This window comes from Astyanax mexicanus, chromosome 4, assembly GCF_023375975.1.
Source record: "Astyanax mexicanus isolate ESR-SI-001 chromosome 4, AstMex3_surface, whole genome shotgun sequence".
Classification (NCBI taxonomy): domain Eukaryota; kingdom Metazoa; phylum Chordata; class Actinopteri; order Characiformes; family Acestrorhamphidae; genus Astyanax; species Astyanax mexicanus.
This window is the reverse complement of record NC_064411.1, coordinates 4,948,741-4,969,209: the sequence shown is the minus strand read 5'-3', so window position 1 is coordinate 4,969,209 and position 20,469 is coordinate 4,948,741. Positions and strand designations below refer to the sequence as shown.

General features: G+C 36.4%; 3 protein-coding genes across 3 annotated transcripts in view; 1 reads left to right on the top strand and 2 right to left on the bottom strand.

Annotated features, from left to right (window-relative positions):
• Positions 1–20,469, bottom strand: part of LOC103028529 (NACHT, LRR and PYD domains-containing protein 3) — a 383,714-nt gene that overhangs the window by 182,044 nt on the left and 181,201 nt on the right. The window lies entirely within an intron of this gene.
• The window catches only part of LOC125801133 (zinc finger protein 658B-like), a 171,781-nt gene that overhangs the window by 28,091 nt on the left and 123,221 nt on the right, over positions 1–20,469 (bottom strand). The window lies entirely within an intron of this gene.
• Positions 2,708–20,469, top strand: part of LOC111190613 (NLR family CARD domain-containing protein 3-like) — a 58,126-nt gene continuing 40,364 nt past the window's right edge. The window contains exons 1-6 of the mRNA XM_049478437.1: positions 2,708–2,739; positions 4,071–4,140; positions 4,896–5,085; positions 5,336–7,127; positions 7,808–7,981; positions 9,019–9,192. Of these exons, the coding sequence (XP_049334394.1) occupies positions 2,708–2,739; positions 4,071–4,140; positions 4,896–5,085; positions 5,336–7,127; positions 7,808–7,981; positions 9,019–9,192 (2,432 nt within the window). The remainder of the gene's footprint in view (positions 2,740–4,070; positions 4,141–4,895; positions 5,086–5,335; positions 7,128–7,807; positions 7,982–9,018; positions 9,193–20,469) is intronic.

Here is a 20,469-nt window from a genome sequence, read left to right as displayed (position 1 = left end):
TATCGATATGTATTATTTACACGGACAGGCATTTTTTACTGGTGTAAGCTCGCCCCAGAGTTGAACACAGTCTCCGTAGCTGAGCTATGTCTGTGCGTGATGATGTAATCACACAGGCACGTAGCCAGATAGGCTAGGCTAGGCTAGGTTAGATTTGGCTAGGCTAGGCACTGGTCCGCTCCGCTCTGCAAATAAAATGCCTCGCGCTGGAGCCAAACGGAGCCGGGACGAGCGGATTCAAGGCTTGGGTAGGCTAAGTTCGCATCTAAAATGTTCCGCGCTGGAGCGGAACGGAACCGAGCCGAGCCGAGCCTAGCCTAGCCTCGGGTCCGCTCGGGCAGCGTTCAGCCGCGGGTCCGCTCGGGCAGCGTTCAGCCGCGGATCCGCTCGGGCAGCGTTCTAATTCAGGTCTAATTCAGTGGTGAGGATTTAGTTCGAATTTAGAAGGTCTGATAAACTTCAGTTTGCTGCAGATTGTGCCGGAGAGTGGAGCCGACCAGCAGCAGTAACGTTAATACATCTAATCTGTTCCACCTCCTTAAATAACTCCACTACATACAATATTTTCCTTATACTGACTGAAGCACTTTTATAGTTTATGTTGTAACTAAGTTAACTAAGTTAACTTTATGAATCCTTTAGGTTTGTTTATTTGACAGGGATTAATGTTCCTTTTATGTATATGAATACTTCTTATATTCTGGCTGAAGCACTTTTATAGCTTATGTTGTAACTAAGTTATTTATAATTCGTAAAGCCTATAGGTTTGAATATTTGACGGGGATGTCATGTTCCTTTTATGTATATAAAGGCTTCTTGTATTCTATATCCTGGTTGAAACACTTCTGCTTTGATCTGTTAAATATGTTTAAAGTTATTTTTAGTTAGTTAGTTATATAGGCTTATGTTTGACAGGGATGTCGTGTTTTTATTTTGCTATATGCAAATAAAATTGATGCATTGATTTATTTTGATTTTTTTTTTATTTCTTAAGTATTATAACGTTTTTGTGAAAGGAGGTTTCAAAGACTTAAATAAAAATTTCAGACAGTAGTGTACAGATTTCCATTGCAGGGATTCTTAGCAGTTTTCTGAGGCCTTCAAAGTATTTATATCGATATCGAAATTATATCGTATTATATCATATTATATCGACCGAAATTAAGGAATATATCATGATATATATTTTGGCCATATCGTCCAGCACAATTCTATTCTGTTCTGATCTGTATCTCTGTTAGAGTTCAGTATAAAAAATATACCTTTTAGTTTATAATACAGTATAATTCTGTAATTGTGTAGCTCTTACCAAAACATGTTATTAACTAGACAGATAAAATATATATACATATATATAAATACATGTAAAATACATATAGTAAATATGATCTAATCAGGTGATGACATTGTGACATCATAACAAACACACAAATATATTCAACAGTATTGTTAAAGAAATTAAAATATGTATTTTTATTAGACGAGCGTTTTTCAGTTTGGGGCAGCTGACAGAAAGCTTCGGGACGCTTCTGGGACGGTTATGAAGAAGTTAGTCTGGAACCTGTGAATAAGTTTTAGTAAAGGAACACATTACTCCACACTTTACTCTCATCATGGATCATCATGAAGATCTGTTTACAGGGAGAAGAGAGCAGCATCTCCAGCCCCCAGTGGAGTGTCTATGAAGAGTGATTGGTCCATGATGAAACCTCCAGATTTCAGCAGTGGAGGAGGAAGCTCTGGGTCTCGGTACATCACTGCACTAAACTACTGTTCTGTTCTGAGAGTGAAGCTCTTCAGTTCCTGATCTTTATTAAAGATGTGCTGTGTGTTGGAGTTTCACTGTGTAAATGCTGGAGTTTCACTGTGTTTAATGTTAACAGAACTGAAACCCAGAGAGGAGCTTCTGCAGAACCCAGCTGTGTTTCTATGAAGAGTGACGCGTCCATCATTATTCCTCCTTATTTCAGCAGTGAAGATATGACCTCAGGTTGGAGAATTACACATATATCTATATCTAGGGGTGTACGATACTGATAAAAACAATATCTCAATAACTTTCAGAATTTTTTCAGAAAAAAGTACTATATTGTAATAAACTGCACTTAACAATATATTAAATATTTAATACCTTGACACAAACAAAAACATTAAATTCATCAGTTCAAATATCGAACAGTGCACGTGTGTGTAAACCATGTGACCTACCAGATATTCTAGAGTAAACAAATGCATCAGTGTGAAATTTGCTAAACAAAGTTATATTTATATTAGTGATATCAATCAAATTAAAATGAATTGTATTAATGGAAACAATGATCTGTGGTTTAATCTGTATTTAGTTATTTATTTATTTATTTTTAGTGGTTGTTATTCCCTTGGGAAGAGGACAACAATTGTTGTGTCTGGCAGACTAGATCTAGACTAGGAGCTAATGACAGTATAAATTAGAATATTTTAATGTGCTTTAATGGATGAAATAAGAGTATATAATCCATATTTTAACTTCAACAACCTGGAAAGAAGAAACCTGCCATCAGCTAAGTGTGTGTGTGTGAGAGAGAGAGCATGACAGAGAGAAAGATTTCAGCACAATGACGGTGTGTCAACAGTTTGGAGAAAAATGAAGCGTGAATTAAAGTGATTGGCTCGCGCGACAGCACAAGTAACTACGAGCACACTCACGAGACAAACTTGTACCAACGTGATGGACTTGTCGCCTGCCAGTGTGAGCTCAGAGTTAGCCTATGCTAGCTAGCTCACCGCATGGCCATCCTCAATGCACACGTGCAGCAATCTATCCTAAAACATCACCTAGTGAACACGTGGAATAAAGACGTTTTGATTGTTGTTTTTCCCCAGTAATTAACATACTCTATAATGTCAGCTCACACATCAACAACACAGTAATTAAGATATTATCATAGACAATATGTATCACACACCCCTAATCTATATATAGAGACAGTAGCGGAATATGTTAGTATTGTTAATCTGACCTGGAGCCGGTGGAAAACTCCTGAACGGGGCGGAGTTGTGACGTGTTGGGTAATGTTAAAAGGCCTGTTGGGATAATTAATTAATGAACTTACTGTATGATAACTTAACGTGACGGTGATCATTTAATAAATGCTAATGAATTAAAAATATTATTGACGGTAAACTAAAGCTTATATAAGCTCAGGATCGTTTCTCCTAACTTTACAAAAAATATTCTCCACTCAAAGCTTTATGACACAGAGCACATTAGCACCATCTGGTGGCGAAACCACCAGTGCTATGTGTCTGGTAAAAAAAGAAACATTTTGCTTGTTTCATATCCCTAAAAACAGTTTTCCAACATATTAAAAACATGATGTTTATTTCTTCTTTAATAGCAGGAAATAAAACTCCATCAATCTTTTGTTGTGCATGTATTTAACATCTCAGTTGCTGGGGTGAGTACATACATCCAGGATTGGGCAGAATGTGTTCTAGTACAATACATAGAACAGTAATGTATTCAGAACGAATTAGAAGACACCTTAAAACACATTTTTTTTCTTCCCTTTTATAATGGTTGTTTGTGCCCTTATATGTTGTGTTGTTAACGTATGATGTTGTAACGGAGCTACTGTTTTTATGCAAAACAAATTTCAGATCATGGATCTGACAATAAAGTATTATCTAATCTAATCTAATTATGATAATTCATGCTGGAAAACCTTTTAGGTGTTTCCTTTCTAATTAAATTTATGTTGTTGCTGATCGACACTGTTTATAATTTAATTATATGTGATTATTCTTAATTGTAGAACAAATTAAGCATTGACTGAGTGGGTCAAAGCAACCTTTTTTTACCTGTGCCTTAAAACTGTAGATAAAGAGTGACATAATTGCCAAAATCTTTATTTACCTTTATAAATCTTTATTATTAGAAAGTTAAGAAACATTTAGAAAAGTGTTGGTTTAATGCAGGTTTATCTTTTACTTTAATCTGATTTTCTGATATTCTTTATTTTATTAATAATAACATATTTAGTTGAAACAAAAGCTTTTTAGATCAGAACATTTATTCATGTGGATTACAGTGTGGATTTTCTTGTTATCCACAGTAAGAAGAAAAAGAGTTACAGGGAAAAACTGGACCACATATTCAAGGTTAGTCCTAAACCATATATTTGATGGAATTCTCCAAGATTTCCTTTACATTTCAGTTTAATTTCACTTTAAAATTTTGATACTAATCATAATTTATTCACCTTCAGTTTATGGAACATTATAACTTATAATGTTAAAGGAGAACTTTGGTGTAAAATTGACTCTTTGTGCAGTAAAACATGATAAAAAGTAAGAATAGCACACCTCTGCTCTCCTACAGCTTTCTGAGATACAGTATTTTTATGCTTTTTGCCCTGCACTCTGTAATAGCGCCACTTTGGGACATATTTTGCCCCGATAAATCGCTTTTTACACTTTTGTCCAGCTCAAAGTAACTCCACACCTCCTTAGTAGAATCCGGAACCTTATTAAAAACCAATGTTTACATCCCATGCCGCTAGCCTTCAGCTCCAGGCACCAACATCACGGGACTGATAATAAAAGATATATACATACATAGACTACACATAGCCTGCCTCCTGGCGTAGCAGCCGGCTCCAAGTTCATAGGGGAGGTGTGCTATTCAACAAAAGTAAATACTTATTTTTTATCATGTTTTACTACACCTAAAGTCAATTTAACACTGGAGTTCTCCTTTAATACTGATGCTATATGATGCTACTCAGTAACATAATGTTTAAATCCTTTTACAAACCAGAGCATCCATAACTTCTTTTCTCCTCAGATCAGTGTCATCATCTCTCTCTCTGTACTGTAACAGCTTTACTGATTCTCTGATGTTTGTTCTTAATCAGGAGCTGCAGGAGAAGTTTATCTCTCTAGTTAAGAACGAGCTGAACACATTCAAGAATCTCCTAAATCCAGATTACCCAGCATGCTCTGAGGGAGAGGTGGAGGATGATCAGAAGGAGGGGGTGCTGAAGGTCACACTGCACATCCTGAGGAGCATGAATGAGACAGACCTCGCCAACACACTAGAGAACAGTAAGAGTTCTGAGTCATGAGAATGGGGAACAACTAGTGCTAATTTATTTCCTCAGAGGAGTTCTGATTTTCAAATTAGAATAATAAGCAATAGTTAACTGGATTTTGTAATTATAAGATATTGTGTTACAGCATCAAATGTATCCTTAAACCTAACAATTATCTACTGTATCAAAGTTGTTCTACACAGAGGTCTTTCATGAAGATCACAGCTAATTACATTTTCCTTATTCTCTTCCTCTGTAATCAGAATTGGCCCCAGCATGTCAACAAAAGCTCAAATCCAAGCTGAGAGATAAATATCAGATACTTAATGAAGGAATATCGGGACATGTAAAGTCAGCACTTCTGAATGAGATCTACACAGAGCTCTACATCACAGAGGGAGATGGAGGAGATGTCAATCAGAAACATGAGGTGAAACAGATTGAAGCTGCATCCAGGAAAAAAACAAGACAGGAAAGACCAATCAAATGCAACGACATCTTTAAACCATTACCAGAACAGAAACGACCCATCAGAACTGTACTGACTAAAGGAGTTGCTGGAATTGGAAAAACAGTCTCTGTGCAGAAGTTCATTCTGGACTGGTCTGAAGGAAAAGTAAATCAGGACGTTCTCTTCATATTTCCACTTCCGTTTAGAGAGCTGAATCTGATGAAGGAGAAGAAGCTCAGTCTGATGAATCTTCTTCAGAGCTTTTTCCCAGAAACACAAGATTTAAAACCAAGACATTATAAGAGCTACATGATCATGTTCATTTTTGATGGTCTGGATGAGTGTCGACTTACTCTGGATTTCCAGAACAATGAGAACTTGGTGAATATAGAAGAGCAAACCTCAGTGGATGTTCTGGTGACGAACCTCATCAAGGGGAATCTGCTTCCCTCTGCTCTCCTCTGGATCACCTCTCGACCAGCAGCGGCCAATCAGATCCCTCCTGAGTGTGTTGATCAGGTAACAGAAGTGCGGGGTTTCAGTGACCCTCAGAAACAGGAGTACTTCAGTAAGAGGATCAGAGATCAGGACCTGGCCAACAAAGTCTTCACACACATCAGGTCTTCAAGAAGCCTCTACATCATGTGCCACATACCAGTCTTCTGCTGGATTACAGCCACTGTTCTAGAGAGAATGCTGAGTGAAGCTGAGAGTGGAGAAATTCCCAAAACCCTGACGCAGATGTTCACACACTTCCTGATCTTTCAGATCAAACACAAGGACCAGAAGTACAGTGGGAAAAGTGAAACTGATCCTCAGCAGACTAGAACAAGTATCCTGGCTCTGGGGAAACTGGCGTTCCAGCAGCTGGAGAAAGGAAACCTGATCTTCTATGAGGAGGATCTAAGAGAGAGTGGCATTGATTGTAGAGAAGTGTCAGTGTACTCAGGAGTGTGTACCCAGATCTTCAGGGAGGAACATGAGCTGCACCTGGGGAAGGTCTTCAGCTTTGTACATCTGAGCGTTCAGGAGTTTCTTGCTGCTTTATATGCATTTCTCAACAGAAAAATTCCAAAAGAACAATCCACTGAACAACAAACCAGTAAACTCTTCAAGTTTTTCAGCAAGTCAACGAAGACTGACTTCCTCAGCAGTGCCATAGACAGAGCCTTACAGAGTGAGAGTGGACACCTGGACCTGTTCCTTCGTTTCCTTCTGGGTCTCTCACTGGAGTCTAATCAGACTCTATTAGGAGTGTTGCTGACCCCAACAGAGAGGATCTCTCACAGCAATGAGGAAACAGTCAAATACATCAAGGAGAAGATTGAGGAGAACTCATCTCCAGAGAAATCCATCAATCTGTTCCACTGTCTGAATGAACTGAATGATCATTCTCTAGTGCAGGAAGTGCAGAAATACCTGAGTGGAGGTGGTGAGCGTCATCTTCAACAGGCCAGCCTCTCTCCTGCTCAGTGGTCAGCTCTGGCATTTGTGTTGGTGAACTCAGAAGAAGAGCTGGAGGAGTTTAACCTCAGTAAATATCATCCATCAGAAGAGTGTCTTCTGAGGCTGCTGCCAGTAGTTACAATATCCAGAAGAGCCATGTGAGTATTTTTATTTAGGCCTTCACACAGTTTTTAATCAACTGCTGATGTGTAGAATCAGTTTCCATTCAATCACTGGTAGATTCACATTATTCACATTGTCACATATAAGCATGTATTATCCTTTGTATGTAATAATAGTTAAACCATCATTTTAATGTTAACAGTACATGAAGTTTCTGTCTTAGACTGATTAAATACAATCTTTGAAAAAGGTTTTGGGCAAGTTATATGTTTTTGTTTAAATAAATGCACATCTCTTGCAGATCCACTCTAAAGCACTGGGTGATTTGACTAAAAAATCATATCTCAATATGCTTTGGAGAAATGATGATTAGATACAACATAACAATTTCATATAGAACATACATTTTAAGTGTCTGGATTTATTTCTTACATATATATGTGGGAGAAGGTGTAATGTTTTTCCAGAGTGGAAAATAGAATAAATTCACATACTCCAAAAAGCCTTGCTTGTTCTCTGTTTTAATAAACGTTTTCTTTTCTATTTTAACTCATTATAATCTGTCCCAGGTGAACTGTATGCCCATGCTGATCACCAGCTCTTTAGACAGACAATACATTTCACAGTTTAATTCTATTTTCTATTCTTTGTCAATACATTCAAGTATTCTTCTTTGGGTTTATTGTAAAATCATTCGTTTATTCTTGATTTTTAGACTAGCTTCATGTGACCTTAGAGTAAAGACGTGTGAAAATCTGGAATCAGTTTTAAACCTAGAAAACTCCTCCCTGAAAGAGCTGGACCTCAGTAACAACGACCTGCAGGATTCAGGAGTGGAGCTGCTCTCTGCTGGACTGAAGAGTTCACAATGTAAACTGCAGATTCTCAGGTCAGTGTTTCAAGTTATCACAGACCAAAATAACAAACAAGACAACAAATAAAACCGTAATTAATTAAAGAAACTAAATTACACAGAAGGATGTGCAAGTTTAGTCTGAACAGGATATTCTTTCCAGGTTCGCAAAGGGGAGGAGCCCTAAACAACTCTCCCTGCTCAGACTTTTCCATGCCCTTTAATTTGTCATGAAACTGCATCTACAGACTAAATACAAAAAGAGTAATTGTACTCTTTTATGCTCATTTCCTTTTTTCTTTTAACTTTTATGTATGTGTGTATGTATGTATGTATGATAGGAAATGTAAAATGTCGGCATCAAAAAAGACATACAACATAGTTCAAACATGAGCTAAAAGCACCACATATATGTTGTTACTTGCAGAAAAAAATGAATAAAAGAAAGAAGCTTGGTCCAGCATTCTCTGTGGTAAAGCACAGCACACACTCAGGTTTACTACGCTCTCAGCATAGCTATACACGTAAAAGGGCTGTGCACCTAGTATAAGGAGCTCTTAAAGGGACAGTGTACATATTACTGAATACTGGCGGTTACATATTTCCACCAGGCCATTTAAATCTGATAAGGTCTTTTCCCCATTGTAAGCATGTGTGCAATAACAAACACTTCCTGAGTCCAATCCTACTCACCATGCATTCTTTATTCCAGCGCCCCACGTTAGCTTTATCTCCCCTCAAAAATACAAGTATATAATAGTATTTTAAATGACACCATTAATAATTGCATTTTACATTTCTTACACTCATTCTTTTATTTACATTTAAATATCCACTATAAAAACTTGTCTTAAGAAAAACAAATGTAATTGCAGTTAATCACAAATATTGTCATGATTAATCTGATTATATTTCTTAATCAATTGACACCACTAGAAAAAAATATTAAATGTGGCATGTACAAAAGTAACAGCATAATACATGTTACATTTAGGAAATCACTAAAATGTGTTATTTAAACATTGAAGACATTGTAAAATCATTTGTGTTTGTGTTTATTCTTACATTTTCAGATTAGCTTTGTGTAATATAGGAAGAAAGACGTGTGAAAATCTGGAATCAGTTTTAAACCTGGAAAACTCCTCCCTGAAAGAGCTGGACCTCAGTAACAATGACCTGCAGGATTCAGGAGTGGAGCTGCTCTCTGCTGGACTGAAGAATTCACAATGTAAACTGCAGATTCTCAGGTCAGTGTTTCTGTGATTGTTCATTTGAAATTATTAGGGCTGTCAGCATTAAATCATTAACATACTCTATTAAATTGGAATCAGTAACGTGTTACTATTTTTTTTAATCCAAGTTTGACCCCAACTTCTGCCGTAATCTGCTCCGCCTCCACCCAACATGCAGATTTCTTTTGTGGTTACACACTTTAATGCGGTGTCCAGCTGTAACAATCCGGTTCAGACTTCCAGCTCAGAGCTTTGTTGCTCTCTCTCCATCTCTCTGTTTGTTTTTGTCTCTCTCCATTTGTTTCTCTCTCTCTCTCTCTCTCTCTCTCTCTCTCTCTCTCTCTCTCTCCGTTTGTGCCAAAAGTTTTATACAAAAAAATAAAATCCGCAATCAAAATGTTAGGAATCAAAAGCAAAAATTGTATGTTGCAAATTCAAAAAATAATATATAGCAAATATGTATTTTTAATTATACTTGGTTACTTTGTTTCAGTTTGGATTTTGCCAGTCTTTGCTTTCATTTTTGTGTTTTTGTGAATTTTTTGTGGAGTTTTTTGGATTTTTCTGTTAAAGACTTTTGCTTCTGGAATCTCTCCTTTGCTTCTGCTTTAGTTTTTTTTCTGAGCTTTGGCACACTTTTCACAGGTGTGCGGGGCTTAGAAGAAGGCGTTCCCCTTGAACCTCCATTGGTCAGCTGGTTCTGGACTGACCACTGAGACTGACCACGCCCACCCCGCTAATTTCAAGCGTCCTTCCAAACACGGAGAGCAAAAAGCTTCCAGTGCACAGCAGCAGCAGCAGATTGTGTTTACAATTAAATTTTATTCAAATGTTCTGTTTAATGTTATATTATGTTATATTATTCTCTGTTTCACTCCATTAAAAAGCTCACATTAGCGTGCTAAATTTTCATGCACAAAGTAGGTAACTAGCTAACTCACTAGCTCAATGACTAGGTAACTCACTAGTTCACTGAGTAGGTAATTATCTAACTCACTAGCTTACTGAGTAGGTAACTAGCTAACTCACTAGCTTACTGATAGATAGATAGATAGATAGATAGATAGATAGATAGATAGATAGATAGATAGATAGATAGATAGATACTTTATTGATCCCGAAGGAAATTTAGCAGCCAGTAGCAATTACACAACACAGTAGAAACAAAAACAATACACAGTAGAAACAAACAATAAGTGTAGTACAATACACTTATTGAGGGATAAAATTCTAAATTGAGACTTAAAAAAATATATACATAAATATATAAATACAAAAAAACTATAGAAAGTGTGGAAGTAAACAGTCGTAGATATGAGGTAGTGCAGTAAAAGAATAAACTAAGTATAGGAGGTATTAGTAGATATGACTATTAAACATAAACATAAACATGTGCAAGTATTATATTTAAGTTAGGTGCGTAGTGTAGTGTCCAGGGGTGCAAAAGTACAGGATGTACAGTAAAGTGTCCCGGAGTGCAAATGTACAGGATGTACAGTAAAGTGTCCAGGAGTGCAAGTGTACAGGATGTACAGTAGAGTGTCCAGGAGTGCAAGTGTACAGGATGTACAGTAAAGTGACAAGTGTCCAGGAGTGCAAATAAACAGTATATACAGTAAAGAGGCAAAAGAGTCTCAGGGTGTAGATGTGTATGGTGTTTTTCCAGTACATATAAAAAAAAAGGCTGTGATTAAGAAAGCACATATGAGCCTTGTTTCTCATCTGTCTTCTCTCTTCTGGCTCCACTGGGAGGAGTTGAAGAGTCTGATGGCTCTCGGTAGGTAGTGAGTAGGTAACTAGCTAACTCACTAGCTCACTGGCTAATTAACTCACTAGTTCAGTGAAGAGGTAACTATCTCATTCACTAGCTCACTGACTATGTAACTATCATACTTTGTGCATGAATATGTAGCACATCTTGCTAATGTGAGCTTTTTAATGGAGTGAAACAGAGAATAATATAACATTGAACAGAATGTTTGTATGAAATTTAATTGTTAAAGTATCTGCTGCTGCTGTGCACTGGAAGCTGTTCGCTGTAAAGGATAATAACTGTAAAGGATAATAAAGTAACCAAGTATATTTAAACATATATATTTGCTATATATTTTTCTCTTTTGAATTTGTAACATACAATTTTTGATTTTGATTCCTAACATTTTATTTTTTGCCCGCCACCCCTCTTCGGAGAACCATTAAGACTTTATTCATATTAATACAAACCTCTGATAACTGAGGTCACTGTGCAGAGGGAGGACATAACGATGTGTATATATACAAGTTAAACCAAATAGAAAACAATATATAGGAGAAGAGAGATATAAAAAAACACAAAAGAAGAAGTTGTGCCCTTGAAAAAAAAGAAAAAAAAGTTGTTATAATATATAAAATATATAAAAATTATTATAGTATGGCTTCCTATATTTTTCCATTTATCCATCCCTAACATAATAACACACAGAATAAAAAAAAAATAAGTAAGTAAATAAAAATAGCTAAATGTCTTAAATGTTGAATGTGTTATGTGACTGTGTGCATGTGTGTGTGTGTAGGAACATTCTTGTAGTGTTGATATATGGATGATGTGGTTATAGATACAGGGGTGATACCGTTCCGGTGCCGCAGCAGAAATCTGGCGTAGTGTGGCTCTGAAAAGGAAAAAAAAAAAAAAACCTCTGCGCAACAATAAGTGAGCTCCGCGATACAGTTAAAAAGATCCTTGTGTTACAAGATTGGGGTTCAGGTGCCTTTAAAAAATGTATGTGAAGCGCACTATATTTTGTTTAGATCAGTTTGGCAGAGGCAGCGGCAGTGTGTGATTAGGAGCAAATTAGGGTTAGGTGGCTGCTGCTTCGTCTCTCTCCGCCTCGTGTTAGGCTAGTTAACATCCACGGCTCTCCCCTCTGTTCTCTGAATGCTAGCTATGTTTATGTTTGAGTGCTTAGAACTGCTAATAAATGAAAGAAGTGCTTGGGAACTCACCCTGGACTCCTGTGACTCGCTTTGAAAGAAAACCAAGTGAAGTAAAAGTGAAGTAAAAGTCACCCTAGAGCAGTTATCTCTAGCCCAAAGAACTACAAGTTCCACTGGTTCCCGTCCACGGCCGGGAGAAACAACTGCCAGGAGAAAAAAGGTGACACGCGCGACAGTAGGTGAGTTCTGCGGTACAGTTAAAAAGCTCCGAGCGACAGTAGTTGAACTCCGCGGTATAGTTAAAAAGCTCCTCGGTACAGTTAAAAACCTTGTGGCTCAGGAGGTCGCAGGTTCGAACCCCCACTCATGCAGCTTTGCCATCAAGCTGTCGGTGCTCAGAAGGAGCAAAATTGGCTCTGCTCCCTCTGGGTGGGTAGATGGTGCTCTCTCCCCACATCACTCCAAGGGTGATGTCTGTAGCACAGGGCATCTGTGAGCTGATGTACCGGAGCCGAGCCGCTGCGCTTTCCTTCAAGCGCACTGTGATGCTGCTTGGCAATGCTGCATCAGCAGCAGCTCGAAAAGAAGCGGTGGCTGACTTCACATGTATCGGAGGAAGCATGTGTTAGTCTTCACCCTCCTGGTGTGTTGGGGCATCACTAGTGATAGGGGGAGTCCTAATGAGTGGGTTGGGTAATTGGCCGTGTAAATTGGGGAGAAAATGGGAAAAAAAACCTTGTGGCTGTGTTACATTGATGAGTGTTTTCCAGTTTTAAGAAATGAATTCAAGATTAGTTAACCATGCTAGAAAGTCTTCATTCATTATTGTGGCACTGTCACTATGTTGCAAAAAGATTTAATACAGTAAGGAACCTAAGTTTATTGTTTTAAACAAATGTTCTATTTGTTTAAATTGTCCTTTCACTAATAGTTACTGTGCACATTTGAATGTTTTATTTCATAGTTACGGCTGGTACACAGAGGCGTCTCCGCTTTCCGACGCTGCAGGTCAGCAGGCAGTAGGCTTTCTATTCGCGATGTCTTCAGAATTTGCAAAAATAAAAATAAATGATTCTCAGAGCTTCATTCTAGCTTCCACAGCAGTAGAGTTTAGATTATCAGCCCGAGTCTGACCCGATTCTCGACCCGAACTCACACATGCGCTCCTCCACTTCGCATTACGCACTTGTCTTACAGAGCTTTGTGTAGCTAAATAGCCAACAAAATGGAGCCCTCTGAAGCTAAATTTGGTCCAATGTAAAGGACAGTCAGAGGTATGGAGCTAATACAAGTTAATTGTTGATAGAAACAACACGTTCATAGAGTGTGTTAAGTGCAGAGTGCTATACGCTTAAAATAAAGGCTATAAAATAAGGCTATATGCTTAAAATAAAATAAAAAATCTTTTGTTCTGAAAGTATTTTATATTCTTATATATTGTTTATATCTTATATAATTATATATTTATAAATTATAATAATTATTAAGTTATTAAAAATAAATTAATTATAAATTATTGTTATTGTTATTTTGGTTTAATGAGTGTGCAGGGAATAGCCATTTTTTGTGTTTTTCCACAGGCTATTTGCTAAATATTAAAATGTTCGTTTGTTAAGAAAGTAATTTATATTCCTAAACCATGTTAAATGATATTAGATTAGAGGAAGGTCATTCAGATATCATTTTTGTGGATCATTTCGCATTGTTGGTGTTTTAATCTTTTGGAAATCTGTTCTTAATACAGTTTATTTTTTTAAATAATAGGTCTTCTTCAACATCATTCTGAACAGATTTTGCTCATTTAAACAGCCCCCCCCCCCCCCCCCCAAAAAAAAAAAAAAAAAACTCAGCTTTAACGCTCTACTTAATAAATAAAAAAAAATCGGGTTTTAATTGGGTCGTCGGGTCGGGCTCGTGCATATTCATTCCTCATGTTTACAAAAAAAAACACTGCATTTTAAAATTACTTTTATGGTGTTCCAGTTCTTGTATTCTTCCTCTTAGTGCTTCCTTCTCATTTGCATTTCTAACTGCATACGCTGGTATTCGTTTTTACAGCTAGAATCGAACATGGACAGTTTCCATACCAAGATGGAAATGATCTGTGTTTTCGTGAATAACACTGTAGACATAAGGCAAAAATAAAAAAACATTATCTAAAATATGACAATAAGGTCATACACAGACTATAAAAATATTTGAATAATGTGTCAACATTTACGCCTACGTGCTGTATGTTGTGCCCCCCCCTTGGAATAGGAAAAAAAAGTAGATTTATAATGGATGTGTGTAGGTTTTCTGTTAAAGACTGATGGAGTCACTGATGTAGGAGGTTGTTTAATGCTGACCAGGTTTTTATGTGTTCATGAGTTCTGTTTTTGAGAGATGCAGATATTTTTTCCATTTCTATGTGTTCTGTGAGTGAGTTTTCCAATTGACTGATGGTGATTTTTTTCCCTTGATTTCCAGTTTGTGAGAATTGTTTTTTTGGCGATGGTTAGCACCACCAAAAGTGCTCTGCTTTCCTCCTGGTTTAGGTTTGTGGTTCATGTGTTAAGCAGACAGAGTGATGGGGATGGAGAGATTGGCTGTTTAAATAGTGGAGTTAGTCGAGTTATAACAAGCTGCCAGAAGTGTTTGATTGGTGGGCAGTACCATATAGCATGTATGTAATTGTCTGGAGTGTTTAGTGAGCAGTGTATGCAGATTTCTGAATCTCCTTGTCCCATTTTATGTTACTTTTACTTAGTGTAGTGAACCCTGTGAATGACTTTATATTGTATAAGGTGAAGGTTAGTATTGTTAGTCATGGTAAATGTGTTTTCCATAATGTTTCTCCAGAAATCAGCATTGGGGGTAATTAAGATATCTTCACATTTTTATTGGGATAGCGACTGTTTGGTCTAATTTGAATAAAAGTCTATATATTTTTGATAGAATTTTGTCTGAAGAAGAGATATTAAGGAATTCTGAAATTGGTGGGCTAAGTTCTAGTGTTGCGTAATCTTTTATTTTTGAGTTTAACATAGATCTAAGTTGGAGATATTCCAAAAACTAATTCCTCTCAAAGCTATATTTCTAGGTTAGATGTGAGAAATAGCCAAGTTATTGTTGTGTAGAACGTGGTGTAAATGTGTAATACCTTTTTCTTTCCGTTTTTGTAGTTTTGGGGGGTTTTTTGGTAGTGGGAAGTCGGGGTTGTGCCATATGGGTGAACAATTAGTGGGTGCAAGTCTAGTGTTTGTGTTCTTATGAATTTTCCACCAAGCTGTCAGAGTCGAAGATATAATTGGGTTTTTGAAACAAGGGTGGGGATTGATTGTTGTGCTAATAAATGGTAAGTCTGAGATTTGTATTTCATTAATTGATGTTTGTTCTACTTCTCTCCATATTTCATCAGTTTGATTTGGTTTTATCCATTTAATAATGTACTTTAATTGGTTTGCAGAGGGAATGGGTATGGATGGGAATCATTGAGAAGAGGTAGTTTAATTTAGGTAATATTGTCATTTTGATTCTGGATATTGGTAGGATAGTGGTAGGTTCATCCAGCGTTGGATATCATTGTTGATGCTTGTGAGTAGTGGTCTAAAATTAAGTGTGTGCAGCTCAGACAGCTGGGTGGAAACTTTAATGCCCAGGTATGTGATGTGTTCAGTGCACATAGGGATAGGGAGTGACTGAACTGCTGTGTCTGATAAGTTCATGTTAAATGGTAGAACGTGGATTTAGACCAGTTAATGGAATAATCTGAGATTTTAGAGAATGTTTTAATTATTTGTGTAGTCTGAGGAATTGAGGAGAGTGGGTTTTGTAGAAATAGTAGAATATCATTTGCATAAAGGCTGATTTTTTGTTCGGTAGTGTGGTTATGGATACCTTTTGATTTGGGCATTGTCGTATAGCTGCTGCTAATGGTGGAGATGAGCTAATGGTGCAAATGAGGAGAGAGTGGGCATCCTTGCCTAGTTAATGTAGTGTAGTGAAAAGGAATTTCCAATTAACCTTATTGAAAGCCTTCTCCGCATCTAAAGTGACTATTGCAGTTTTTGACTTATGGACTGTTGTGTGATGTATCAGATTGAGTAGTCTTCGCGTGTTGGTAACTGATTGTCTGCCTTTGATGAAGCCGGTCTGATCAGGATGTATGAGGGATGGGATAACCGTTTCCAGTCTGGTAGCTAATGTCTTACTTATTAGCTTTGTGTCTGTGTTAATTAGTGACAGTGGACGGTAGCTGGATGGTAAGGTAGGATCTTTATAGGTTTAAGATGGAGTGATATTGTAGCTGTATTAATGTTGGTAGTCTCTTATTGAGTTTAATTTCTGCTATTACTCTACTGAACATTGAGCCAAATATTGACCAGAAGTGCTTGTAGAATTCTGCGGGAAAGCCATCTGGTCCTGGTGCTTTGTTATTAGGCATCTTACGGAGGGCTTTATGGAGTTCTTCTGATGTTATTGGCTTTTCTAATATGCTTTTTTGTTCTTCAGTTAGTTTGGGTAGGTGTATATTATTGAGGAAAGTGTGAATATCTATTGGGTCTGGATCGTGTTCTGGTGAGTATAGATTTTTATTGAATTTCTCAAATACTTGATTAATTTTATTTGATGTTTGCCTGATTAGTCCGGTCTCATCTTTGATTGATGGAATTGTTTTTTTCTTTGTTATGTTTTACTTGGTTAACTAAGAATTTACCAGATTTATTATTGTGATTTAAATTGTTTATATCTTAGTCGTTGTATTAATACTTGAGTCCTTTTGTTTATAAGTTCATTATACTGTGATTAACATTCTTTTAACTATTTTTTAATTTTATCTGATGGGTTTTTTATCATTTCATTTGACAATTCCCTGATGTTGTAGATTAGACTAATTTTCCGTATCTTTCTTCTTCTTACAGGAAGAGTAAGAGATGATTTTGCCTCTTAGTACTGCTTTCCCAGTTTCCCATAGTATTGTTGGTGTGGTTTCTGGAGAATCATTTATTTCTAGGAAAGATGCCCACTCTTTTTTGATTTCAAATTCTGGGTCTGTAAGTAACGAGGTATTTAGTCGCCAGGTGAAAGTTTTATGTAGTGGATTTTTGTTCCATATAAGTGAAACTGGAGCATGGTCACTGATTATTATAGGGTGATATTTTATTTCTGATATATTAGCTATAAAAGAATTGCTGGTTAAAAATAGTCAATGCGAGAATATGAGTGGTAGGCTGGAGAACGCTGGAGAAAGAAAATTCTTTAGTGTTCGGGTTTTTGAGGCACCAACCATCGCTGAGCCCAAAGTCTGTCATGTATTTTTAAGTTTAATGATATCTGTTGAATGCCAGTAACGTGTATTGTGTGCCATAGTTAATCTGTCTATACATGGGTCAATGGTTGAATTAAAGTCACCTCCAATTATAATTGTGGAATCTGATATATTGTTTATATGGTTAAAAAACTCATGAAAGAAGGATGGGTTATAAATGTTGGGGCCATACAAACTTTCTATTGTTAAGGGTGTGTTGCTGATGTTGATGTTAATTATGATGTATCTACCTGTGTCTGATATAGTGGTGCTATGTGTGAAGGGGATTTTTTGGTTTATTAGTATTGATACCCCTCTTTGTTTGAAGACATGTTGTGATGTACGGATTAATAATGTTTATCAGTGATATGATATGAGTGTGCAGATGTTTGAGGATATTTTCTGTTGTGTGTGGGATGGAGTGTAAACAAAAATGCATTTTTCGGATCTGGGATATATAGTAGTAATAAAATAGAGGTTGGTGCAAAGAGATACAGAAAGGAGTGATTAAATGCAAACAAAGTAGAAGAGACATAACATAAGAGAAAAAGTGTTGGATTTGGTGTGACATACATGTTATGACATTGAGACGTTGCATGCATTAAGTTATTGCTAAGTGGTTCCTTGTGATTTTTATGGGATTTTGGGAACGGATTAATGTGCGTGCATTAGTATATTTGCGAGTGCGTGTGTATTTGCGCGGAATGGATGGATGGATGGATGAGGTGGCATGAGGAACTTTAATAAACAAGTAAATATTAACAAAAAAATAAATATAGAATCAAACAACATCCTTTGGTCTATGTTGCACATGTTTAAACATTTACATTATAAATATAATTTTTGTTATTTTTTAAAATTCTCATTTCAGCAACATGTCTGTATTAGAATTTCAGTACATTGTTTGGAAATTTTAATATTAAAACATTAAAAAAACAAAAAAACTTAAATGCATTTCATACTATAAACACTTTTAGTAAATAAAAATAAACGATTTACATTGAAAAGTAAAAACAATAAAATTAATAAAGAAAAGGAATGTGTCCAACACTAATTTTCTCATCCTCCGCAACAATTTTCAATCATTGTTTAAATCCACAAGGAACTTACATTTTCAAGGCGTTTTCAACATTAGGGAAGACATTGGACATGACACTCAAGATGGCTACCATGTAAGCAGTTCTTCTCATATGTTTCTGGATAAAAGTTAAAAGATTGCTCATCAACTTGTCTGCACGACTTTTTCATTGTCATTACCGATATATCGATATAAGTTTTGAAGTTACAGTCTGTATTTTAGATTATAATATAGTATATTAAGGTCTAAATGGACACTGTAAGTGAAAATTTATCTGTTTTATGGTGCCTTTACAGTTAGCATAAAAGTTTAAAGTCACTCGTCCTCCGCAACTGAATTCTCACTTACCGCTACATTCCAATACCTGTTGCAGTGATGAGATGCACTGTTTTGGTAATGAGAATTTGATTAGGAAGCATAATACAGATGCCTTTTTACTTCCTGATTGTCATAACTTGAGCGTTACCCTGAACATTTTCTCCAGTAGACCATTCTAACTTAGCTATTGCAAACCACCAGCAGAGGTCACTAATGTTCTGTCTTATCTGGCCTGAAACTAAATCTAATTCCGTACACAGAATTAGATGTTAGACCACATAACTAGAGCTTTTTTCCATCTTTGATATATTTTATTGTAATATGCGATGTGTATTTGTTTACAGGCAGGTAGCTATTGAGAAAAGAAAGGCAGCAGCAAAAGCAAGGCTGTCAAAGTTTAGGGAGAACATTTACAGCAAGAATTACAACATTTAGAGAAACACAAACACACATACTCAACGACACAGACAGTTGTTCCAGTTGGAGTTACTTTCACATGATATTATTTGTGTACAGTCCATTCTAAGGAATTGAACAAAAACTGGAATGGATATCATAATTTCATATTTGCCATTTCCAGTGGGAAAATAAAGACAACACGTGATCTGACCAAAAAGTACCATGACAAAAAGAAAAAGCAATGGAGGAAAAAAGGTCAGCCAGATATTACAGAACTGACATATGCCGGACATATGGGCAAAACACAAAAAAACTACGTAAATGACTAAAAATAAAAGTTTGTTCTTAGTAGGCATACAATGCTGGATGGTGCATAAAGATAGACAAGATTTCAGAGTTTCTGAGAGGTCTTTCTTTGACATTTGTTGTATGGTTTCCAATAGTTAAATGAGCTGTTTTACTGATGAAGGTGCTGTAGTCTACATGAAAGATTATTTTGATATGCAAATGATATACAAATGAATAATATGAAATGTTCTTGAAAATAAACATTCTTTTCATAATGTAGCATTGTGTGAACTTTGATAAAAAAAAATGCATTTTTATCATATATTACATGTAATATCACATTGCGGTAATGATACATTTTTGTGGACTTCATCTATAAAATGCTAATAAAATATGCAATAAAATGGAACAAATGTTCTGAAAATAATATTCATAGTAAGTTTAGACATTAATCTTAAATCCTCAAAAGGAAATTTGTCATTAAATGCATTTTGAACATTTTCATACTGGATGTCCTGTGAATCAGGATTCTGTGAGAATGACCCGAGTAAGTGGGAGTGGAAGAAAGAGAAAGAACGAGAGAGAAAGGAACGTTTAGGGGAAATATATATATATACATTATGGATCAATTTTATGAGGTTATGTTAGTATTGACCTATATATAAGAGATATGCAACGAGAGCACAACACGCATGAGGGAGAGACAGAGAGAGAGAGAGAGAGAGAGACCGCTATTTAGTTACAGTTAAAGAAATTTAGAACAGCCAGGGAGTTATGTTTTTGTCACGATATAGCTGTCCATTACCATAAAGTTTGTCGACGGAGACGACTGCTTTTTTCCCTTCTTTTATGAGTTCTTTCCTCACGGCGAACAGTTTTCTGCGTCTGTCAAGGATTTCACGGGGGAGCGGGTCGTTAATTCCCAGGTCTGTTCCTCTAAGTTCCCTTCCTTTGCTAATGATGAGCTCTTTATGTTTATAATGCTCGACCTTAACCTAACATTTTA